At 43.2% G+C, this 18,387-nt stretch overlaps 1 protein-coding gene across 1 annotated transcript in view; it reads right to left on the bottom strand.

Annotated features, from left to right (window-relative positions):
- The window catches only part of USP4 (ubiquitin specific peptidase 4), a 94,586-nt gene that overhangs the window by 21,044 nt on the left and 55,155 nt on the right, over positions 1-18,387 (bottom strand). The window contains 2 exon segments of the mRNA XM_037905571.2: positions 3,271-3,359; positions 4,679-4,870. Coding sequence (XP_037761499.1) covers positions 3,271-3,359; positions 4,679-4,870 — 281 coding nt within the window.

Raw genomic sequence — 18,387 nt, 5'->3', positions numbered from 1 at the left:
TCCTGTTTGAACTAGAGCAGATCTTTAGAAAAACATCCAATCTAGATTTGAAAGTTGCCAGTAATTGAAAATCTCACAGGTGGGTCATTGCAACCTCCACAGCCCCGTCCCCTTTCAAATCCAATCCATTCAAAATGCTGGGGCTAATTCTCCGCCTGACACAAAATTCAGACCACAACAGTCCCCATGAGTCCGCTCTTTGGGGAGAAGCTGCATGGAAGAAAGAAGAATGGTGGGAGAAGAGGGAAAGTCCGGACCCTGGACTTCAGGAAAGCAGACTTCGACTCCCTCAGGGAACAGATGGCCAGGATCCCCTGGGGGACTAACATGAAGGGGAAGGGAGTCTAGGAGAGCTGGCTGTATTTCAAGGAATCCCTGTTGAGGTTACAGGGACAAACCATCCCGATGAGTCGAAAGAATAGTAAATATGGCAGGCGACCAGCTTGGCTTAATGGTGAAATCCTAGCGAATCTTAAACATAAAAAAGAAGCTTACAAGAAGTGGAAGGTTGGACATATGACCAGGGAAGAGTATAAAAATATTGCTCGGGCATGTAGGAAAGATATCAGGAGGGCCAAATCGCACCTGGAGCTGCAGGTAGCAAGAGATGTCAAGAGTAACAAGAAGGGTTTCTTCAGGTATGTTGGCAACAAGAAGAAAGCCAAGGAAAGTGTGGGCCCCTTACTGAATGAGGGAGGCAACCTAGTGACAGAGGATGTGGAAAAAGCTAATGTACTCAATGCTTTTTTTGCCTCTGTTTTCACTAACAAGGTCAGCTCCCAGACTGCTGCGCTGGGCATCACAAAATGGGGAAGAGATGGCCAGCCCTCTGTGGAGTTAGAGGTGGTTAGGGACTATTTAGAAAAGCTGGACGTGCACAAGTCCATGGGGCCGGACGAGTTGCATCCGAGAGTGCTGAAGGAATTGGCGGCTGTGATTGCAGAGCCCTTGGCCATTATCTTTGAAAACTCGTGGCGAACGGGGGAAGTCCCGGATGACTGGAAAAAGGCTAATGTAGTGCCAATCCTTAAAAAAGGGAAGAAGGAGGATCCTGGGAACTACAGGCCAGTCAGCCTCACCTCAGTCCCTGGAAAAATCATGGAGCAGGTCCTCAAAGAATCAATCCTGAAGCACTTACATGAGAGGAAAGTGATCAGGAACAGTCAGCATGGATTCACCAAGGGAAGGTCATGCCTGACTAATCTAATCGTCTTTTATGATGAGATTACTGGTTCTGTGGATGAAGGGAAAGCAGTGGATGTATTGTTTCTTGACTTTAGCAAAGCTTTTGACACGGTCTCCCACAGTATTCTTGTCAGCAAGTTAAGGAAGTATGGGCTGGATGAATGCACTATAAGGTGGGTAGAAAGCTGGCTAGATTGTCGGGCTCAACGGGTAGTGATCAATGGCTCCATGTCTAGTTGGCAGCCGGTGTCAAGTGGAGTGCCCCAGGGGTCGGTCCTGGGGCCGGTTTTGTTCAATATCTTCATAAATGATCTGGAGGATGGTGTGGATTGCACTCTCAGCAAATTTGCGGATGACACTAAACTGGGAGGAGTGGTAGATACGCTGGCGGGGAGGGATAGGATACAGAGGGACCTAGACAAATTGGAGGACTGGGCCAAAAGAAATCTGATGAGGTTCAATAAGGAGAAGTGCAGGGTCCTGCACTTAGGATGGAAGAATCCAATGCACCGCTACAGACTAGGGACCGAATGGCTAGGCAGCAGTTCTGCGGAAAAGGACCTAGGGGTGACAGTGGACGAGAAGCTGGATATGAGTCAGCAGTGTGCCCTTGTTGCCAAGAAGGCCAATGGCATTTTGGGATGTATAAGTAGGGGCATAGCGAGCAGATCGAGGGACGTGATCGTTCCCCTCTATTCGACAATGGTGAGGCCTCATCTGGAGTACTGTGTCCAGTTTTGGGCCCCACACTACAAGAAGGATGCGGATAAATTGGAGAGAGTCCAGCGAAGGGCAACAAAAATGATTAGGGGTCTAGAGCACATGACTTATGAGGAGAGGCTGAGGGAGCTGGGATTGTTTAGCCTGCAGAAGAGAAGAGTGAGGGGGGATTTGATAGCTGCTTTCAACTACCTGAAAGGGGGTTCCAAAGAGGATGGCTCTAGACTGTTCTCAATGGTAGCAGATGACAGAACGAGGAGTAATGGTCTCAAGTTGCAATGGGGGAGGTTTAGATTGGATATTAGGAAAAACTTTTTCACTAAGAGGGTGGTGAAACACTGGAATGCGTTACCTAGGGAGGTGGTAGAATCTCCTTCCTTAGAGGTTTTTAAGGTCAGGCTTGACAAAGCCCTGGCTGGGATGATTTAACTGGGAATTGGTCCTGCTTCGAGCAGGGGGTTGGACTAGATGACCTTCTGGGGTCCCTTCCAACCCTGATATTCTATGATTCTATGATCAAGAGCGGCATCATTAGTGCACTGAAGAGGACAGAGGGGCTAATTTGTGAAGGGTCCTGAAGGTAAGGACAAAACAGGTATTTTGTTCCTGTGAAGACCACCAGGTGGACACTGGGCTACAAGTCATGCCAGTTAGCATAGCTGACAGTATGCTCCAGCAGTGTCCCAACAGAGGAGCGGCAGGGGTTCAGTGGGGTCTGTCCTTTCAGCAGAGGAAGACAGGTAGGTCCAAGGGAGGTAGCTCCCCTTTTCTACAGCAAGGCAGCATGTCTCTTGTTTTAAGTTCTTCCCTATCCCCTGTTCCCACAATTACTCTCATGGCAGCACAGCAGGATCCTCTGGTGGCAGCGTGTCCACAGAAGTGTAAATGTCCAATAGGCTGTAGGGCTCTGCCCAGGCGTGAGCCCCTGTAGCTTTAGACTGCTGGGCTCTGGGCACTCTCTCACTTGATTACACCACAGTGCCCTCACAGGACCCCTTCCTTTCCCTCCTGCTGCTCAGCCACCTGCTCTAATGAGCCATTAGAACGTCTGATAGAGATCAGGGACAAGAGACCACTAGTGTAGCAGAAGACTAATGCACTACACCTGGTTCTTCAAATACACAAACTTGACATACTGCACTGTGTAACCAGAGGAGTTTGAGATTTTGTGGGCCATTGTTATCACACATGCAGATCAGAAGCCCTCTCCAATAATGTGATTTAATCACAGTGTAGAACCAAACATTCCATTAAAGTCCACAATCCACAACAATAATGCAATAAAGCAGAAAATTAAAAGCAGATAGAGGTAGGTCTGAATGACCTTCTAGCAAAGCTTCTCCAATCCAAATGATTAAATTTTACCTTCACAGCCACCACTGGAGCCATTGCAGATCCCACTGTCCAGGCATACACTAGAATATTCTTTTGTCAGAGGGAATTTAATGTAGTGGCTAAACAAAAAAAATGTATTCTTGTTAGGACATTCATGTTGGTGCCCAATGCCAGAATGCGTGGGTCCCCGACATCAATGGTTCTCAACCAAGGGTATGTGTACCCCCGGGGGTACGCAGAAGTCTTCCAGGGAGTACATCAACTCATCTATATATTTGCCTAGTTTTACAACAGGCTACATAAAAAGCAGCAGCAAAGTCAGTACAAACCAAGATTTCACACAGACAACGACTTGTATACAATGCTCTATATACTAGACACTGAAATGTAAGTACAGTATTTATATTCCAATTGATTTATTTGATAATTATATGGTAAAAATGAGAACGTAAGCAATGTTTCAGTACTAGTGTGCTGTGATACTTTTGTATTTTTATGTCTGATTTTATGAACAAGTAGTTTTTAAGTGAGGTGTAACTTGGGAGTACACAAGACAAATCAGACTCCTGAAAGGGGTACAGTCATCTGGAAAGGTTGAGAGCCACTGCTGTACATCTATTAAAGACAATGAACAACAAGCCTGAGTGTCCACAGAACCAAATCAAAACAAACCACCATGTACAGCAGCCCTGGCTTCAACAGGAGAAAACTCAGGCTTACACAGTGTTTTTGAAAATCCCACCCAAAAGCCTTTACAGTTTTATCTCTGCAATTGAATGACAGTAAAGGGAATGTCATTATTACATATGCTGATTGCCAGTATATCTGAACATTTTAATGGGGGGCCTCTGCATGTATACATACACACACACACACACGCACGCACGCACGCAGTTATTTTCCTTCCTTTCTTTCCTCTGGGGGAATGTGTGGAAGAAGGAAGGTAGGGGTAGGTCTTTCAGTCTCTGCCCCATTTCTTTTGATTTTTGTTTTTTTTACACTTCTCTTTCATGAAGTTTTTTGGCTTCAGCTGAAGGAGGCAGACACTGTGGCAAAAATCTTTGTTGAAAGAGAACAACTAGAAAATTCAAGCAGAGGAGCCAATCAGAGCAGAGGGATTATAGCAGTCAACTGGAGTAGACAGTTGCCTTAATTATCATAAAACGATTATGCAAGTCCCTTCACTCTGAATGGCTAATGGTGGCCTGTCAGCCAGAGAACAAGGGTTTACATACAACTTAGTTATTAAGAAATAACCACTGCAGAAATCATGCAAATCAAAGGGAGCATGGTCACAGGGAAAAGCTGTGGAGCTCTGGGCCAGAAACTGGGCAGCTTCCTGACCTCAGAGGGGTTGAGACAGACCCACTACAGTATAACCGCATGAGCTAATACTAGAATTTTGTATGAACATCCCCACTACCATGCCTGTACTTACCCAATCTGCTCCAAGACAACCTTGTACAAGTGATCCAGAGTGAGCTTGTGTTTGGGCACAGAGATTAGCAGTGGCTGCCCACAAAGAACAGTCCCTGAAGAAGTGCTGGACTGTCTTATTCTTTTTTCTCTGAAGTATACAGAAAGAGTGATGCACTCAGCACCATCCTCGCTTGACTTGCAAACTTCATATCTGTTTGAAAGAAAGAAATGGGTGAGTTCTACCCCTAAAGCACAGTGGGCAGACAGAAGCAATACTAATTAACTCTAGCAAGGGTTCTGCAAAAGATTCACACTTGGGAAGGACAAGAAGGGTTCTCAAACTTTTGGCATGTTATGGACCACATCTTAACAGAGAGATTCTCTCATGGTCCCCTCCCAGGCACTGAGGATTGTGCAGACCACTACCCCTGCCCTTTGCCCAGGCCCCTGCTGTCTCCCTCGCCTCCTGCAGAACATTGCTGTGGTGATTACAGATATTGTTTATGTTAAAAAGCACCATTAGGAAAATACATATTGGTAACTGTCTCTAGTGTGATAAACGTTTTGTCCCTTTTGAAAAAAGTTAACCACACCATCTCCTTCATGTACCCGCATAACACACAGCATATATTCCTTGCCAAATTCTTCTGGCTCCCCCCCCTCGCCCACACACGAAATCAACATTTACCTCAGCCTTATCCAAACTGAGCCTCAGAAGGCCAGCCCTCTTCCACGCTTCAATCTCATACAGACCTTGGGTCCTTTGTTCCACTGCACAAGTAGGTTCAGAAGTAATGGGGACACAGAGCTAAGCATCATATTCAAACTAAAGCACTGCAACCCATATCACTTCAATAACCATCCCAGCACACTTCTATACCAGAGGGGCAACAAGCTGTAACTTTACAGTACTTTGCAGTAAACAGCCTTAAAAGCAACTGCCCAAAACTACCCATCAGAATAAACGAGTAGAGCCACTCAGGAGGAGCTCTACCTGCTCCTACTAGGAACCACAGACGTGTCAGCAAGACTTATATCCCATGGTGTTAAAGGCAGCTGATAGATCTTTAAGAATCAGCATTTGCCACTTCTTTAGAAGGAACCATCACTGCAAAAACTCAAGAATTCCACGTACTGGACAGTAGCAAGTGTTGTGCCTATATTTTAAAGAGGCACTAAGGATCATGTAGGGAATTATATGCCAGAACATCTTCCTTCTGGTACCTAGTAATTTGGTCTAAATGATCATTTAAAAATAGAATACGACACTAGGAAGAGCACACTATGACAGGGTATAATCAGCAAAGTTTTTGCAAAGGAAAATCAAGTCTCACTAATCTATCAGTCAACAAACAAGTGGAGAGAGGCAAACAATTAATTGAGACTTTCAAAAAGCCTTTCACAAAGTCCCTCAAAAAAAGCTACTAAAGAAACTAAATGGTCATGATGAAAAAGGCAAAATATCGTTTATGGGTCAAAAACTGTCTAAGAAAAGGAAAACAGAATAAGAATTAATGTCTGGTTTACATCTTGACAAAGGTTAACACTGGTGCCACAAGGTAGCATACCAATGTTTAATATACTTATTAGTTAACTATCTGGAAAAAAGGGGCAAGCATCAAAGTGGCAAAATTTGCACATGACAAAATTATTTAGTCTAGTCAAAAACAAAGGAGCATTAGGACCTTTAGAGGTACCCAGCATAGTTACGTGAATGGACAAAATGATGTCAGTACATACTCAGTTTTGACAAATACAATACACACACATTGGAGAGAATAATATGAATTGTTCATACATCTTAAAAGGTTCTAAATTAACTACATCAACCCAGCAAAGGGACTGGGTATCACTGTAGACAGCTCAATGTGCAGCAGTGGCTAAAAAACCCCAGTGTTTTATGTAATGGAATAAAGAATAATAAGGAAAATAGCATTATTGTATCTTACAAAGGATTCTGCAGAATTTAGAGGGGGCAGAGAAGAGTAATGAGACTGACCAGGGGCCTGAATAAAGTCTCCGATGAAGAGATTGCAAAGACCAGGATTGTTACCCTACAGGAGGGTACAATAAAAGTAAACAAAACAATGCGTGATCTAGAGAGGAAGGTTGGGAGCTTTTATTCACCCTCTCTCATGATACCTGAGCAAGGGGACAGCCAGTGAAACTGAAAAGTGGCAAATTCAAAACTAATCACAAGAAGCGCAATGGACAATTAACCTGTAGAACTGATCATAACAGGATATTACGGAGGCCAAGAGCTTGACAAAATTAAAAAAGATTAGACGTTTATTACGGTAACGAGAATATCCAAAGTTGTTATAGCAAATATTAAACATACCGATTAGTTTTGGAAAGGAACTAAAACCTCATTTCAGGACATGAGTCATTTGCTAATTGAGAAGGTTAGGAAAAACTTGCCAGAACTGCCTACTGCAGAGTTTCTCACACCTTGCTTAGAAACATCTGGTATTAGCTACTGCTAGAGAAAAGACACTGGACTAGCTGGATCACTGACTGGTCTGATCCAGACTGACAAAATTGCTATGTCTTTATCATGGCACTAGGTCAGAAGCTTCTGCACCCAAATCAATGTTTTTAGAAACCAGGAACTTTTTGGAATAAAAATCACAGCATGTGGTAAGACAGAGAAAGCCGAATAAAGCGGTTCATGATATGGCAAACACACATTTTATAAAAATGTGCACGTAAGTTAAAGTGTAAGTTAAAGGTGACCTGCAAATCAACTCGGCAAAGTTGCATCAACTTTAACAATAAAATATACTGAATGCCCCCATTAGCCAGGCTACAAGAATGGGGGTATTCAGAATATTAATCACTTGAAAAGCTTTCGTTTTAGGTCCCATGACCTAAGAAGAAATTTAAATTAAACAAAAAACACCAAACCAAAAACAATAAGACTTTGCAAAACTGTGCAATGTACTTTTTAAAAAGTCACTTACCTGACCCCTTGTAGGCCGGCTCCATGCTCCAGCAGGATCCCTGGGTGATGTGACATCACCAGCATGGTACATGCTGGGGCGTTACATCGGAGCGGGAGCCGGAAGCCCTAGTGGGGCTGGACATCATGGGACCTAAGAAAAAAAGATAGTAAGTGTTCTGGTTATGTACTGAATGCCCTCTTCTGTTTAGCCTGGAGAATGAGGGCATTCAGCACAAACACCTGATGGCATTTTGTCAGATTGATTTGCAGACCACCTTTACATAGTCACATTCTGATCACATGCCACAGAGATCTCACTATTCTTTCAGCAGGAATAACATTCCTCCAGAGAACAATTTACAGTGCTGTGGGAAGTGGAAATACTCCCACAGAGCAACACTTTGGACACAAGGCCCTTGTGTGCATTTCCAAGGGCCTTAAGAGAAGTTCTGTTTTATTTAAACCCACACTCCTTGCTTCAAAAAGCATCTCCCCCTCTACAGTTTATATGCTCCAATTGTCAGTTACTATACCATTGGTTTGTATGGAACTGTCTCAATTATACATTGAAACCTACTGTCATAAGGGGGAGAGCGTATGAGTAAGGAGACCTATGAAAGAAGCTACTTTCAGAGAATTCCAGTGCCACTCTCTCCCTTTCCTCACAAAATTGACCTGCAAAGGAAAACAAGGCACTCGTACCTTCTTTCCACTTTAAGGTGGATACAGAAGACTAAGGTTGCATTTGGTTTTGTTTTAAGCTAAAAGTTTCTTTTTTAAAAACGTAAGATATTTAGGTCTTTCCTGTCCTGGAAGGCTCTATTGTTACTAGAGAAGTAGCGAAACAATGACATCATAAGAACCAAGAAACTGGAAGCTGAACAACCAAGAGGAAAAAGGCTTTTAGTTCATCTGCCCAAAATTCTAGTTTGTTTTTTGTTAAGGCCTATTTAATTTAAACTCCAAATGAAGTTTTGGGAGAAAAGATGCTTTTGTTAAAGATTTAACATCCCCAAAAGTTCAATTAAGCTTTGAGAATTCACAATGTACATGTCTTGAGATGTCCCAGAAGTCTTCCAGGAAATCCATGAAATACCAGAGTTGATATTCCAGATATTTTTAAGGTAAAAAACAGAAATAATCACCTGCCCCCAAAAACCCAACACAAAACAAAGCTTTTCAAGTTTTGCTTAGCCATAATAAAGGGACCAAGGGGAAAAAAAAAAAAAGCCTCATATCCAGGATTTTAAAAATACTTTCCAGTGTATCTTTCAAAACCAAGCATTTTATCTTCCACACACCAGCGGTTTTGAGAAGTACAATTGGGATTAAAACGTCGGCACTAACACAAGACATCCTTTGTTAAACAGTTATGTGGAAAAAAGCGTAGTGTCCTCTATCCTCTACCTCCATGAGCCTCCGAATGCTCTCCCTGCCAAAGTGCCTGTTTGGCAATGTAACTGTACATTGCCCTGTGTACAGCGAGACCTGTTCCAATGCTTGCTGGTCAAAACCCTCATCTGACACTAAAGGGATCCTGCTGACAAAAGCAACAGAATGAAAGTCGTAATTGTACTGTCACACTCTGCGCTTCACTGAAGGGAGGTGACACATCCCCAGGATACAATCTGAACTGTGGAATCACTAGCTCGGAACTCTCTAGCTCGGGACACCTCTTAAGCTGCTTTGCGAGTGAAAAGCAGTCCCTCCAGGCTTTTCTCTCACACAGCCATCAGCATATAAAGGCACATCCAGGAAAGTTACATGAATGCTCTCCCAGCCACTCGTGAACTCTATACAGGAAGATACTCCGATTAACTAGTCCACCACTCCACCAAAGGGTAATGGATATGCACCAGCCTTTGTTAACCTGAGTAGAGATTCCCCAAATACTTCCGTCAAAGCACACTGGTTTAAATAAAATATTAAAACAAGTTTATTAACTATAGAAAGATAGATTTTGAGTGATTATAACTGGTAAAGGCATAAAAGTCAGAATTGGTTACAAAAGGAACTAAAATAATGTTGCAATCTAATTCCTAAACATAACCAAGGATATTCAACAGGCTGTCCTTCCAGCCTGGGACCACCCCTCCCAGCTCAATGATGCTCCCCTTTTGTCTTTTAAATGCTATTGCTGCCGTGAGGAGAGATGGGGAAGGAGAGGTAATGAAAAAGCCATTGTCTCTTATTTTATACCCTCCTAGTCTCCTGAAGGAATACCCTCCTGCTGGGGTGCAAGACATTCAGTCTGTGGTATATGTGAGTTGTGAAGTGTACCTCCAGTGAATTGCAAATTTCTTGCTTATACCTTCTGTGTATGTGCTGTTTGGAGAACGACATGTAAGGCCTCGGTCTACAGTCCTCTTATCTTTAAGGAGCTAGTCTGTGGGCATTTTCCAGGACTTTCAATATGTTTCAGTAACAAACATATAGCAAAATCTCGTAACTCCATATACAACATTAATGCAGAAATTTTTATAGGACAATGATGTTCAGCAAATTATGACTTTTCAAATGATGACTCACGAGGCATGCTTTGTACTAAATATCATATAAAAGGGGTGAATATGAGGTTACAGGGTGTTACTTGGGTACAGGGTGTCAAAGGAGACTGTTCTACGTTTTCTATAGATCCCTCCTTCCATCTGCAAAATGAACACTGGGTGCTAATTAACAAAATTTATTGAATTCAAAACTCAAGAATCATAAAACTCAAGCCCACCAAGAGTGATTCTGTTCTATCTGCAGACCTAACTTAACTTGCTTTATTGATTCTCTCATCAAAACAATGCTGGATGGATGTTACAAAGAATTGACCATTTAGGAGGGAAAATGTTCCTTTTTTGGATCCACTTCATGAAGCAGTACTGGGATAAGAAGAAAAGAAAAAACTGCCAGGCCAGGTTTTCTAAGGACCCTAGAACTCAATACCACTTGAGCAACGAACTTTGGATTACATAAAACAAATGCATACATGTGGTCTTTGATTTCAGTGTTCAGGAGGATAATTCTCACAGGGTTGCCCAGGGTCTCATATCCACCACAACAGCCCTATGATTATTCCTGGTGTTCTCAGATATCAACCATATTCACAGGCACATTTAGTAACATTAAATATCTTTTGTTTCTGGCAGTGCCCACAATGCATTAGGCAATTTCCAGATGCTATGAAAGGATTGTCCCTTCTGGAAGGGCTCACAATCTAAATAACAGATTTAATCTGTGGAGTGAAACTAGAGACAGAGCTGTAGGAAATTTATACCTCCTTCAGGCTCAGATTAAAGCCACTCTCTCCACGCCAACAGAATTTACAGACGAATGGAGCCTGAAGGACTCCAGACTCTTCGAGAATTACACCACCCAACCAGTGAATTCAATGGGAACTGCTGGGCGGCTGGCACTTTTGAAAGTCAGGCCATTTATTTAGGGTTTTAAATATGGATTTGGGGCCCTATATTTAGGGCACCCATTTTTGAAAATCTTGGACTGATTAATTCTCAAAAATGCCTGGGAGATCGGCTGCAAGCGAGTGAGTAAGCAAACAAAGCAAGTATAGTACAATTCAAAATGTACTTTGTTTATTCAACAAATGTAGTTTAACTTCCACTTCTTCAGAATATACTAGTGAGTACTATGAAGTATGTTTTGCACACAATGACGTTTGTCACTGAATTTTTGGTGGAAAGTAAGGTCAGACCATTGGTGTGCAAGAGTGACTTATGAAATGCACAGACTAGCAAAATGTCAATTAGCCAAACTTTATGGTACATTTCAGATGCTCTAAAAAAGATTTTTAGTGATTTACTAATCTTTGTAATTAAACATCAGAGAATCTTTTTAACATCAGAAATTATTTCCCCTTTAACCTAAAAACAGAGCCATGTTGCAGGCTGCATTTCATACACTGAAAATCTCAAAAATTCTATTCTGGAGTCCATTAAACCACCAGTAAAGCTTCCGGATTAATTTGAGACAACCCAAAATCCACCCGGCAAAGATGTCACAGATACCAAAAACCTCCTTCCTCTGTCCCTTTTCCCCCCCTCTCAACTTATCAGATGAAACTCGCACAGTGAAACTTTGCTTGCTCCACTCCCAGCTCTGCACACTAAATCACAGACCTCAATCTTGGTGCAAAAAAGGTTATTAACAATGGCTCACCTTGATTATCACTACAAAAGGTTCCCCCCCCCCCCACCCCGGCTCTCCTGCTGGTAATAGCTCACCTTAAGTGATCACTCTCATTACAGTATGTATGGTAACATCCATTGTTTCATGTTCTCTATGTATATAAATCTCCCCACTGTATTTTCCACTGAATGCATCCAATGAAGTGAGCTGTAGCTCACGAAAGCTTATGCTCAAATAAATTTGTTAGTCTCTAAGGTGCCACAAGTACTCCTTCTCTTTTTGCGAATACAGACTAACACGGCTGCTACTCTGAAACCTATAATTTTAGGTTATTGCAAACCCCCCTTTGCCTTTACTGAATTTTAGGAGATATTTACAATTCTTTTCCATATACAAATGCTTGGAGATCAACAGCTTATGTATTTAGGTCTTTGATTGTCTGTTTTATTAAATGAAGTGTTGATACTAATTAAACAAATTCCTAAAAAAACTTTCTTCCAGTAAGTGATAGGCACAAAAAGCTGCAAGGAGAATCCCTCTTTCTTGCTCACCTCCAGGCCCAATTACAGACTACGAAATGCACTTTTAGAAATGGAGGTTCTCCAAGATGTGTGGTCCCTATCTGTATTCTATGCACACCATGCACCTGAGTCTGGAAATTTTTAGAAAGCAGTGTCCAAAGGTCTGTACGTGTGCAATTGTTCTCCTCGTGCTCCAAACAAAAAATATAAAAGCCAGTATGGACTGACACCTCTCCAGTTCCTTTCCTTACTATGAATCTGGCTATGATCCACAGCAGAGGACACGTAGAGGAATACAGATTGGGACCACACATCTCGAAGAATTTCCAGTTACAGGTAAATAACCACCATTTCTTCTTTGAATCATGATCCCTATGTGTATTCCAGACATGAGAGATTAGTAAGCAGCAGTCAACAGGAAGTGCGTATGAGGATGCAAATGTTATGGCTGTCTGTAATACCGTCGTCCCCACAGCTGTATCTGTATTAGAAGACTGGACCAAAGCGTAGTGTCTTGTGAAGTTGCGTAAGGAGCTCCAGCTAGCTGCCCTCCGTACATCTAGTAAAGGTATGTCTCGCAAAGATGCCATAGAGGTTGCTTGCACTCTGGTGAAGTGGGCTTTCATTGCCTCTGGGCAAGGTGGGGATATGGGTTCGTTGCTAACAAAGGATGATGCAGCCCGAGATCCATTTAGAATCTTTGCACAGATAGAGATTGATCTCTCAATCTCTGCTATGGAAATAAAAAGTCTAAGTTTCTTTCTAATTACTTTTGTTCTCAGTAGATAAATGGCCTGTGTCCACTAGACATCTAGGGAGTGAAGTCTCCTCTCTCATCAGGGATATGCAGCTTTGGAAAAAATACTAGTAAGTGGACAGTTTGATTCATATGAAACTCCCAAATTACTTTAGGAGTGAATTTTGGATGGAAGCAAAGAAAGACATTCTCTTTATGAAAAATGGTAAACGGCTGATCTGCTGTGAACACTCCCAGCTCATTCAGCCTTCTGGCTGATTTGATAGCAACTAGAAAGGCAACGTTCATTCAGAGATCAAACATAGAGCAGATGGCTAATGGTTTGAAAGGACGTTTGATGAGAAGCGAAAGAGCGAGGTTGAGGTCCCAGGGAGGTGTTGGCTACTCCCCCAGTGGAAAAGATCTGAGAAGCCCGTTCAAGAATCTAGTCGTCGTAGGATGAGTGAAGATAGCGTGGTCCTTGATAGGATGAAAAGTGCTGATTGCTGCCCAATGGACCTGTAGGGAACTGACAGAAAAATCCAATGTCTTAATGGTGAGTAGGTAATCAAGGATAGCTGGATCCCAGCAGACTCTGGAGATGACTGGCGTTATCGTAATCAAGAAGAGAAATGCTTCCATTTGGCTGAATCCTGGCAGAATACTTCCTGCTATGGTTGAGGATGGATTGAACCACTACTGAACATGTGTGCTCTACATCTGATGTCCATCCAATTACCAGGCCTTGAGTTGTAGTGGTGCTGGGTTGGGATGCCTGATTGTGCTGTTGTGTTGCACCAGCAAATCCAGAAATGGTCAGATGTTGATGGGCAGACACGTTGAAATCTTCATGAGGTCCAAGAACCAGAACTGCCTTGGGCCAAGTTGGGCTCAATGAGGATTACTTGAGCCCTGTCATGATGGATCTTTCACAGGACTTGTGGTATCAGTGGGATGGAAGGGAAGGCATACGTGAGGTGATATATCCAGGGTAACAGAAGGGTGTCCCCTTCAAGTCTCAGCCCAGAGCCGCTCTGGAGCGGTACAGAGTGAGTTTTCTGTTCCCTGGTGAGTCAAGGAGATTACAGGATGATGTTCCCCCTTGGTTGAAGAGATTGTTGAGAATGGAATCATGACTCTCCCATTCGTGGTCTGTTGAAAAATGTCTGCTGAGTGTGTCTACTAGGGACTTGTGCATGCCTGGCTAGTATACTGTGTGATGGTGCACCCCATAAGGCTTTATGGAAATATGCTTATGAATGTGTATATGACATAACTGGAATATGTTTTATGCTACATATGCCATGAAACATATCTATGTAAAGGTTATGATCTACTGAACATATTCATCCTCTTTGTATGCATGTGTCATTGTTGTATTCAAAGTTATGAATATTGGCTGTATACTTGTTTGATTTTAAATAACCTTAGTAAGGCATTTGGTCAGCTTCTTTAGAAGGGAATTTAAGTGCCAAGTCAAGAAGCACTTAATGGACAATGGATCTTGGAAGGCTCCAATCCACGTAAGAAGTCTACATGAGGACATTAAAGGTAGCATGTGAACCATGGCTGTTACCTGTAAGTTCTGAGTCATTCATGGACAGGTGACTTGCCCATGTGACTCCAAAACTCCATCTTGTAGCTGGACTTGAGGGGGAAAGGAGTCCAGGAGAGCTGGCTGTATTTCAAGGAATCCCTATTGAGGTTACAGGGACAAACCATCCCGATGTGTCGAAAGAATAGTAAATATGGCAGGAGACCACTGTTAAGCCAAGCTGAAATCCTTGCGGATCTTAAACATAAAAAAGAAGCTTACAAGAAGTGGAAGATTGGACAGATGACCAGGGAAGAGTATAAAAATATTGCTCGGGCATGTAGGAATGAAATCAGGAGGGCCAAATCACACCTGGAGCTGCAGCTAGCAAGAGATGTTAAGAGTAACAAGAAGCATTTCTTCAGGTATGTTGGCAACAAGAAGAAAGCCAAGGAAAGTGTGGGCCCCTTACTGAATGAGGGAGGCAACCTAGTGACAGAGGATGTGGAAAAAGCTAATGTACTCAATGCTTTCTTTGCCTCTGTCTTCACGAACAAGGTCAGCTCCCAGACTGCTGCGCTGGGCAACACAGCATGGGGAGTAGATGGCCAGCGCTCTGTGGAGAAAGAGGTGGTTAGGGACTATTTAGAAAAGCTGGACATGCACAAGTCCATGGGGCCAGATGTGCTGCATCCGAGAGTGCTAAAGGAATTGGCGGCTGTGATTGCAGAGCCATTGGCCATTATCTTTGAAAACTCGTGGCGAACGGGGGAAGTCCCAGATGACTGGAAAAAGGCTAATGTAGTGCCAATCTTTAAAAAAGGGAAGAAGGAGGATCCTGGGAACTACAGGCCAGTCAGCCTCACCTCAGTCCCTGGAAAAATCATGGAGCAGGTCCTCAAGGAATCTATCCTGAAGCACTTACACGAGAGGAAAGTGATCAGGAACAGTCAGCATGGATTCACCAAGGGAAGGTCATGCCTGACTAATCTAATCGCCTTCTGTGATGAGATTACTGGTTCTGTGGATGAAGGGAAAGCAGTGGATGTATTGTTTCTTGACTTTAGCAAAGCTTTTGACACGGTCTCCCACAGTATTCTTGTCAGCAAGTTAAAGAAGTATGGGCTGGATGAATGCACTATAAGGTGGATAGAAAGTTGGCTAGATTGTCGGGCTCAATGGGTAGTGATCAATGGCTTCATGTCTAGTTGGCAGCCGGTATCAAGTGGAGTGCCCCAAGGGTCGGTCCTGGGGCCGGTTTTGTTCAATATCTTCATAAATGATCTGGAGGATGGTGTGGATTGCACTCTCAGCAAACTTGCGGATGATACTAAACTAGGAGGAGTGGTAGATACGGTGGCAGATAGGGCTAGGATACAGAGGGACCTAGACAAATTGGAGGATTGGGCCAAAAGAAATCTGATGAGGTTCAACAAGGGTAAGTGCAGGGTCCTGCACTTAGGATGGAAGAATCCAATGCACCGCTACAGACTAGGGACCGAATGGCTAGGCAGCAGTTCTGCGGAAAAGGACCTAGGGGTGACAGTGGACGAGAAGCTGGATATAAGTCAACAGTGTGCCCTTGTTGCCAAGAAGGCCAATGGCATTCTGGGATGTATAAGTAGGGGCATAGCCAGCAGATCGAGGGACGTGATCGTTCCCCTCTATTCGACAATGGTGAGGCCTCATCTGGAGTACTGTGTCCAGTTTTGGGCCCCACACTACAAGAAGGATGTGGATAAATTGGAGAGAGTACAGCGAAGGGCAACAAAAATGATTAGGGGTCTGGAACACATGACTTATGAGGAGAGGCTGAGGGAACTGGGATTGTTTAATCTGCAGAAGAGAAGAATGAGGGGGGATTTGATAGCTGCTTTCAACTACCTGAGAGGTGGTTCCAAAGAGGATGGTTCTAGACTATTCTTAGTGGTAGAAGAGGACAGGACAAGAAGTAATGGTCTCAAGTTGCAGTAGGGGAGGTTTAGGTTGGATATTAGGAAAAACTTTTTCTCTAGGAGGGTGGTGAAACACTGGAATGCCTTACCTAGGGAGGTGGTAGAATCTCCTTCCTTGGAAGTTTTTAAGGTCAGGCTTGACAAAGCTCTGGCTGGGATGATTTAATTGGGGATTGGTCCTGCTTTGAGCAGGGGGTTGGATTAGATGACCTCCTGAGGTCCCTTCCAACCCTGATATTCTATGATTCTATGACTTCTACACAGGGCGAGGAGAGGTATCCACCCACAAGAGAAAATCTATTTAAGCACGTGAGAGACCCCTCCATTTTGTATTCAGCTGGCTCAAGAGATAGCCTCTCCACCCCCAAGGATACCTGAAAGAAACTGGAACAAAGGACACCAACTACAGGGGGTGAGAGTGATTGCTGGACCGAGACTAGTCTGTAAAAGGAAGCTTACTGGAACTCCTCTGAGGGTGAGGTTTTATCTGTATTCAGTTTTCTTACTGTATTAGACAGACTTGTGTGTTCTATTTTATTTTGCTTGGTAATTCACTTTGTTCTGTCTGCTATTACTTGGAACCACTTAAATCCTACTTTCTGTATTTAATAAAATCACTTTTTACTTACTAATTAACCCAAAGTATGTATTAATACCTGGGGGGAGGGAGGGACAAACAGCTGTGCATACCTCTCTATCAGTGTTATAGAGGGCGAACAACTTATGAGTTTACCCTGTATAAACTTTATACAAGGTAAAACGTATTTATTTGGGGTTTGGAGCCCACAGAGTTGAGCATCTAAGTGTTAAAGTCAGGAACACTTTGTAAGCTGCTTTCAGTTTAAGCCTACAGCTGTTAGGGGACATGGTTCAGACCTGGGTCTAGGTTTGCACCAGGCTAGCAGGTCTGGCTCAAACCAGGCAGGGCACTGAAGTCCCAAGCTGCCAGGGCAAGAAAGCAGGGGCAGAAGTAGTCTTGGCACATCATTTGGCAGCCCCCAGGGGGGTTCTGTGATCGAACCCGTCACATACTGCCAGTAGGGTTATGTGGTATCCGATACTCCAGTTCCAGAGGTTGACTGTCTCTACACACACAGAAGGAGGGAACTTGTTCCCCCCTGCTTGTTTATGTAGAAGAGAGTTGTCATTTTGTCCAACATTACTTGGATATGTCAGGATCAGATCAGTGGGAAGAATTCATTGCACGCCCAACAGACTGCTCTTAATTCTACTACGTTGATGTATGTCCTGGCCTCCTGAGGGGTCCAGGTGCCTTGTGTGTTGCGACTGTTTATATGAGCTCCCCAATCTAATAAAGCAGCATCTGTGATTATAGTCACCTTGGGTATGGGTGTGAGGAAGAGAATTCCCACCCAAACTTTCTCTGACTTGAGCGAAGCCAAAACCTTGGTTGGAATTGTTACTTTAGCACTGATGATTAGTTTTTCTGGTGAGAAGACAGACTGAAGCCAGGTTTGTAGGCAGTGCAGATGGAGCCTGACAAATGGTATAACAAGGGTGCACGAGGCCTGATGCGATATAGATATTCAGGCCTGTCTGTAAAGGCCTATACTTTAAAAATTTAGGTATATATTTATCATTTAGTTAGTTACAGAGGTACAAAACAAGAATCAAAATCACAGTCTGCCTGTTTATAGACCTTCTCTTACTATGATAGTCTAAGGCCTTGTTCTTAGGCTAAGGCCTTTGGCTAAGCAGCAGAGGCAGCGATAAATTGGGAAGCGTACGGTCATGTCCTCACCAGTCACATTGAAATAAGGTGCTATTGGGCTGTTAGGCATTATCAGGACAGGATTGTATTCCTATCACCACCAGATAAAGATAGTTAAAGAAAACTTTGTTTGATAGCATCCTGTCTGGCAAGAACTTACTTATCAATAGCT

The sequence above is a fragment of the Chelonia mydas genome, chromosome 7 (assembly GCF_015237465.2).
Source record: "Chelonia mydas isolate rCheMyd1 chromosome 7, rCheMyd1.pri.v2, whole genome shotgun sequence".
Taxonomy (NCBI): domain Eukaryota; kingdom Metazoa; phylum Chordata; order Testudines; family Cheloniidae; genus Chelonia; species Chelonia mydas.
Note: the sequence above shows the minus strand (reverse complement) of the source record. Positions and strands in the feature narration are given on the sequence as shown.